Source organism: Quercus robur, chromosome 3, assembly GCF_932294415.1.
Source record: "Quercus robur chromosome 3, dhQueRobu3.1, whole genome shotgun sequence".
NCBI classification, from domain to species: domain Eukaryota; kingdom Viridiplantae; phylum Streptophyta; class Magnoliopsida; order Fagales; family Fagaceae; genus Quercus; species Quercus robur.
In genome coordinates this window covers 34,451,415-34,458,416 of record NC_065536.1, presented here as the reverse complement: position 1 = coordinate 34,458,416, position 7,002 = coordinate 34,451,415, and the positions used below count along the sequence as shown (strand labels likewise).

The window sequence follows — 7,002 nt, the reverse complement described above, 5'->3', positions numbered from 1 at the left end:
ATAGAGGCAGTGAGGGATGCCATACAAAAAGGCATCTAGTTAAGAGAGAGAGAGAGTAACGATAAGCTAGATTAATGAAGGAAGATGGAAAAGGAGGAGGATGTGCAGGAGAAGATGAAAAGTTGTAGAAGCTGTGCATCAAATCAATGACGGAGCCAGAGTTTTGAGTTAAAGGGGGCGACTTTATTGTTAGCCATGTGTAGCGGTTTCAACCTTTGACTCTGTTACTATTTAGCTACTAAGATTTTTTTTTTTTTTTTTTTTTTTTGGTAAGAACAAAATTATTTTTGTTTAGAAATTTTTAAATGGCAGTGTTGTTTATTTTAAATAAAATTGGTTAATTGAACTTAATTATTTTTAAGTTTTACTATTAGTAATTTTTGTTGTTAAGCTATTTTTTAGGGCTTGTATATTTTGTTTTAGATTTTAGATCTATAAATTTTTTTATAGTTACTAAAATGAGGAAAATACTAGTACTACAAACTTTTTTTTTTTTTTTAATTATTGATGTAATAAGTGGTTATTAGTAAGTAAAAAAATGATGTGAGTGGTGGGTTTATTTGCGAACTAATACGAATTTGCTAACAAAATAGTTTGTAAAAATGTTGTAAAAAAAGTATATGAGTATAGCACCACTCTTAAAAAAATCAATGATATTGTTTAAGGGAAAAAAAGTAATTTTATAGAACAAAATTGCTAAAATTAGTACACATACTCATATATATATATATATATATATGTGTGTGTATAATTTTTTTTTAAAAATATTGAGGGGGGCCATCGCCCCCCAAGTCCAAAGCTAGTTACGTCCCTGCATCAAATGATGTTGTTTGGAACATAGAAAGGAGACCAGTGCAACAAAAGGTGTTAGAACAAAATTAATAGTGCACAATTAAGAGCATTTTTTTTTTCATTTATTATTAACACGTCGGATAGATTAACAGTAAAAATAATTGTCAGCGATGCATATTGCATAATTTGTCCATGTTATATCAAATAGATCAAGAAAATTGCCATGAGTCAAGTTGTGAATTCTTCAAAATTAACAAATGATAGAGCCTTGGTTGGAGGTATATTATACATTAGATGCATGGTATATTTTTCCTTGGTAGAGGCTTTTGTAATTATATATTATATTAGATAGATTGGGTTAGATAGTAAGATTAGTCCTTACGTACCCTAGTAGCTTTTAGCACTAGCACACGCCCATATTTTCACTTCTTTGAGTTAAGGGTATTTTTATGCACAAAAGATGCACAAGGAACATTGCAGGAGAATTGAGATATTAAAAATAGGTTGTAATAGCAACTTTGTATTTGTTGGAGTCCTAGAGCCATCATTTGACTATAATCAACTGGCTTAACGATTGGTGGAGTCAATAACCAAAGGATAATACTTTTTGCACATAAACTATTACACAATTTTACATATTTCTTATTTTTGAATTGAAATTATGACTTAAAGTTATGATTTCCAAGTTTAAATTCATGAATTCAAATCACAATTTCAGTTCAAAAATAAGATGTGTATAAATCTGTGTGTAACAATTTATATGTAATAACTACAACATGAGTAACAAGAAATAAACAAAAGGCTAAGTGGAGAGAGAAAAGAAGTTTGCTCTTGCTTTCTGGATTGTATTTTGTCTTGTATGCATGTATTAGCTTTTAACACTTTTTTTTTTTTTTTTTTTGCATCGCGCACAAATGACAAAACCCATGAAAATTTTGAATAAGGATTTATATTCTTATAATATATATTTTTTACATTGGTTTTTTTACATCTAATTTCATGTGTTGAAACATGGACATTCCTACATTAGAATTGATATTGATGTAAAATAGTGGAGGTAAAGAAGTGTCAACACATATTTTTCCTTTTGAATAATGCATAGCCCGTATGGAATGAACAATGAATTTAAAGGGACAGCATCATTAATACCAATCAAATTTTTACAAAAAAATCATAAACTTTGTTAAAAAATATGTTTACAAAAAATCATGAGCTTTATTACAAAATGTTAAAAGAAAAAAAAATACCCTCAAAAAATCAAGCATTTTTATGACAAGCATTCCCCTCTTTAGGATTGCTTTAATATTCTCAAAAAAACAAAAACAAAATAGGTTGGCCCTAATTATGAAATGTGACTTGAACCGGAAAAGAAGCTACACCATCTCCAACTATAATGGTGTGCCCACCGAAAGGCAAAATATTATTACCAGCGTTGTCTACAATGCCCAAGCTCTTGCAACCATTGAACACAAACTTAACTTCTTGGCTCGCACCAGCCGCTATGTAAACCCTCTGGAAACCAATCAACTGCTTAAGAAAAGTACCGGTAATACCATCTGGGGGCTTGGAGTAAACCAAGACAACTTCACTCCCAACTTTTCCACCCACATTCTGGACTACAAGAGTTAACTCAATATACTCGCCGCATTGCAAGTCGCTTACTAAAATTGCTGGGCAAGTAGGCTTGGTCTTGTTAGCCATATAATTTAGATCATGGCAGTGTGTAAATCTCTGCAATTTTGCGGACAGTGAAGGCACTGTGGCATTTAAGGTGTAATTGAATTTTGTGTAGCTGAGACCAAAACCAAAAGGGAAGACTGTGGGGCCATTGAAGAATTTGTATGTTCGTCCCGGGTAGCCTTGGCTATCATCTGGCCTAAATTGCATGGATGTTAGGGGTAGCTTGTTAATATAATCGGCTTGATACCACGTGATGGGCAATCTTCCAGCTGCAACATAATTTATATTTATATGTGTGAGTGTTGTTAATGATTGCATGTATAATGTGAAATAATACGTGAATGACAATATAAAATCATAGAGCTATCATATATAGACATAATTATGCTTAATTGATTAGTCATAACAAATTAAATTTGAAAGGATTAAAAAAGAAAGAACGACTTGACATGATTAATCTAATGGGATGGTGTAAAAATTAATTGAAGAAGATTAGTTATGCATGCATTGGCTTATTATTAATTAGTTAGAGATAATATATTTGTGTATATTGCAAACCTATGTATACCTAACCCTACCTCCTGATCCTTATTTAAACACTGCTTAGGGTTCATTTTAACTGATGATTTGAGATTATAGTGAAGATGTAATTGTGAAGGTCTTCTCCTGTGTACGTAGTCCTTTAGGTTAGACCATGCAATCCTTGTATTCTCTCTTCTCTCTATACTCTTTTTTTGCTCTATATTTTTCAAAAACCTTACATAATTATTGTAGAATGTTTGTTTACCTGGATTGTATTGCCCAAAAACAACATCTGCAATGGCACGACCGCCTTCCGCTCCAGGATATCCAACCCAAAGAATGGCTTTAATTTTGGGGTTAGTCTTAGCGAAAGAGATATCGACACCTCCTGCAGTCATGAGTACAAGAATAACCGGGCCCTTTGCAGCAGCGGCAACTTGGTTGATAAGGTCAGTTTGTTTTCCTGGAAGGAGGAGATCCAACCTGTCTAAGCCCTCTGCCTCAATTGATAAATCTAACCCTGTCACAATAATCGTGGCATCAGCTGTCTTTGCAGCTTCCACAGCTGGGGGTATTAAGCTAGCATCCCTGCATTTAACGTCGCCACATCCCGCTGCGTAGTTCACTTTTCCATATGTTGAAAAGCCATCAATAGGAGAGGTGTATCGGCATGGACTACCAGGATTTCTTGGGTCAAATGCATAATTTCCAATCATAGCAACGGTAGAATTGGCATGTGGTCCAACAACTGCTAGAGTTTTGAACGTGGCAGTGTTTAAAGGCAAAGTTGGTCCATCATTTTTCAGAAGAGTAATTCCTTCTCTTGCTACTTGAGTGGCTAACTCAATGCTTCTGTTGGTGCATATGTCGTTTTTACCAAGAGCTTTGTATGCAGGCAGTCCATCAAAGTACCCTGCTCTCAAAAGCACAATATAAAGGTTTTGTAGTGCCTCGTCTATATTTGACTCTCTAACCTTCCCTTGGTTCACTGCATTTCCGAGGTACTTGGGGTAATAGGCTCCGCAGTCCAAATCCAATCCTACATCGAACATAATTTACATGTTGGTATAATTCATAATCAAAATCAAAATTTATATGACTAACTATTAACCTGCTTTTAGTGTTTGTGCAACGGCGTCCTCATTTGAGTCGTTAAGAAATTTGTGACCCGTTACCATTACTTCAACGGAATCACAATCAGCAACTATATAGCTGGATTAAAGAACATAATATTTGCGATCAGTCTTTTACAAAAAATAATCAAGGTCTAATAATGGGGTTTTAAATATTATTGTACCCATGAAGATTCCATTCTTGTCTAAGGGTCTCTCTCAAAAGCTTTGGATCAGCACAAGATGGTATTCCATTAACACGGTTATAAGAACACATAACACTGCTAGCATCACCATCTTTAACACACATTTCAAATGGCCGCAGGAATGACTCTTCCAAATCTTGCTCTGTCACCTGCAAGGACATTAATATATTTATATGTTAAATCCCATATCATTTTTAATTTGTAGTACTTTAGAGAATGAGTAAATCTAGACACAACTTTTGTGTCACATGTGACAACTTCTAAGTGATGAATTTAAGTTACCCCACCCTAGCATCAAAATGGTAGCGATCAACTCCATGCCAATTGTCAACGTCATATGCAGCAAAGTGCTTGCAACATGCGGCAACTTTGAGTGGTCTAGTATTCAAATCTTTATAGTGCTCTGTCCCTGCAACATCTTGTAAACCTCTCACGTAATTAGACGCATATGTGCCAACAATGAAAGGATCTTCACCAGGTGTCTCAGTGATTCTTCCCCATCTAGGATCTCTTGCAACGTTGATGGTTGGGCTCCAAAATGTTAATCCAGATCGCCCAAGATTGTACATTGCTCATGCTTCTGTTGAAACAACCTACAAATTGGTGGCAAATTTGTTTCAATGTGTACACAATCAAACTTATGCACCAATAAAAAAGTGTTATACCCCTCATGCTAAAATATTTTTCAAACTTATTTCACTCACGGTAACTAGTGTCATTATCCTATTTAATTGTTACCATTGCCCATGTTGGGCAAAGTGGTACCTCCGCTTGCCATGAGGGGCCTGCGCGCAGTATCCATGGGCTCATTAGTTCAAGCCTCGAGGCGGGGTTTAGGTATTAAGATTTCTAAACTAGATTATAAAAAACAAAGAAGCTAGAATTGATATTATGGATTCATTTGGAAACAATTTATTTAGTTGAAACTGAAAATTTTTTGCTTAAAATACTGTAAATAAAGCTAAAAGTTAGCTGAAATAGGACAGTGAAAAGGGGCCCATGAATAGTACCAAAAGTGAAAAGGGGCCCATGAATAATAGAAAAAGAAGCTAAATAATAAAAGAAGCTACCTAATATAAGTTTTTCCTAAACAAAACCTATGTATAAAAAAGCAAAAGAACTCTTTTCATGTTTTCCTTTTCACTTCGAATTATGAAGTGTCTCTATCTCACTTTTGTATTTTATTTTATCCTTCACCAATCATAATTTGTCATGTATTCATTTGATTTTTCTATAAAATAACCAAGGATTAAAATGAAAAAAAAAAAAAAAAAAAAAAAAAAAAATTCAAACACAAGGCATACTTCGATTGGTGAAGCATTAAATAGGACAAATAGTAAGACAAATGATTTGTATCGTGTCTTTTGTTCTCCAATAAACCAGAAATGCAAAACTGTCGGAGAAAATGATAAAAATTATAGCTTAATTAATTAATTTGTAGTCTTTATGATCTTCACAAGGAGATTGTTAGCCTTGTTATCCACATTCTCTTTCCGATGGTGGTATTATGTGTAACCATGATATATAACACACTCTTCACATAAAGTAAACATATTCATATGGAATGAGTGTTATATATCATGGTGTTTTTTTATTTTATTTTTAAATAGCATTATGTACACTATATTTACGATAAGAGACATTCACCTGACCAATTTCTCTCCAGCGTTTCTCGTTGAATGAAGCTGCTGTGAGTATGACAGTGGGAAAGCTGGTTGCATGAGGAACTAGATTATCAAAGACGGTTCCTGGACCAACATTTGACAGACCATGCAGCGCCTCAGACCACCACTCGTACTTTGGCAGCCCTAATCTAGCCACTCCATCAGCATTGTTTCCTAGCTGTGCTATCTTTTCAGCTAGTGTCATTTGATCCACCAAATCTTTGGCCCTAACATTGTAGGGAAGCTTCGAGTCACAAAAGGCGAAACTTTTCATGTCCAGTTTGAGTTTGGCATATCTGGCAGGATCACATATATAAGTGAAGTCACTGCCAGTTGGGGTGGCTGCATCAGTACTAATTTTTAAGACTTTTTCTTTCTCATCTATACAAATGACAAAGGAAGTTATAGTGAAAGAGAGACAAAGAAGAAAACTAAGAATTTTAGGCATGGCTTTTTCTGAGAAAGAAATCATTTTCATTTGACATATACAAGCATATGGAAGCTTTTATAGGGATTCAGGATGTCTTACCCGTAGAAATCTCCAGAGTTCTCTTGGTGAAGCACAATGCTCGCCCATCCTCGTCCTAGGAACCCATCTTGTGGGAATGAGAGTTTTGCTGTCAAGTTTCCCTACGAGGGCTACTCACAGCCAAAAGAAATAAAAAATGTTAAAATTACTGCTGACCAACAATAATATTTTTCTATTTGTTTTTTTTTTTTTTGTGTCTAAATAGAAAAATGATATGTCCAAAATATTTTTATAACACTTTCACAACAAATCATAAGTGGCAGATTGTTACGGCTTATTATTAGTGAGCAAAAAAGTAATTTCAGTATTTGATTTAAATTATAATCAATAACAACTTACTGTTTCAAAAATAAATAAATAAATAACCACTTACTATCTATGAATATTTGTTGTGAAAGTGTTATGAAAATGTTATGTACATGACACTTCTCATTGAATCTATGAAATTGGATATAATTATGATAGTTTATTAATATAGATATATATTGGATTACGTT

General features: G+C 34.0%; 1 protein-coding gene and 1 pseudogene across 1 annotated transcript; both read right to left on the bottom strand.

Annotated features, from left to right (window-relative positions):
* Window positions 1-2,011: 2,011 nt before the first annotated feature.
* On the bottom strand, window positions 2,012-4,450 carry LOC126717881 (putative beta-D-xylosidase). The gene is made up of 3 exons (XM_050419822.1): window positions 4,106-4,450; window positions 3,260-4,033; window positions 2,012-2,741 (listed from the first exon to the last, which is right to left on the bottom strand). Exons 1-3 carry the CDS (start codon window positions 4,170-4,172, stop codon window positions 2,131-2,133), a joined length of 1,452 nt encoding a protein of 483 aa, XP_050275779.1. The 5' UTR covers window positions 4,173-4,450; the 3' UTR covers window positions 2,012-2,130.
* LOC126719561 (probable beta-D-xylosidase 5) lies at window positions 4,276-6,424 on the bottom strand (annotated as a pseudogene).
* Window positions 6,425-7,002: the final 578 nt, after the last annotated feature.

Coding starts and splice junctions, on each gene's coding strand:
- LOC126717881 (XM_050419822.1), bottom strand. CDS start 4,172: ATGGTAACGGGTCACAAATTTCTTAACGACTCAAATGAGGACGCCGTT. Junction 4,034..4,105: donor TGCACAAACACTAAAAGCAG/GTTAATAGTTAG, acceptor TGTTCGATGTAG/GATTGGATTTGGACTGCGGA. Junction 2,742..3,259: donor TTTTGGGCAATACAATCCAG/GTAAACAAACAT, acceptor ATTATGTTGCAG/CTGGAAGATTGCCCATCACG.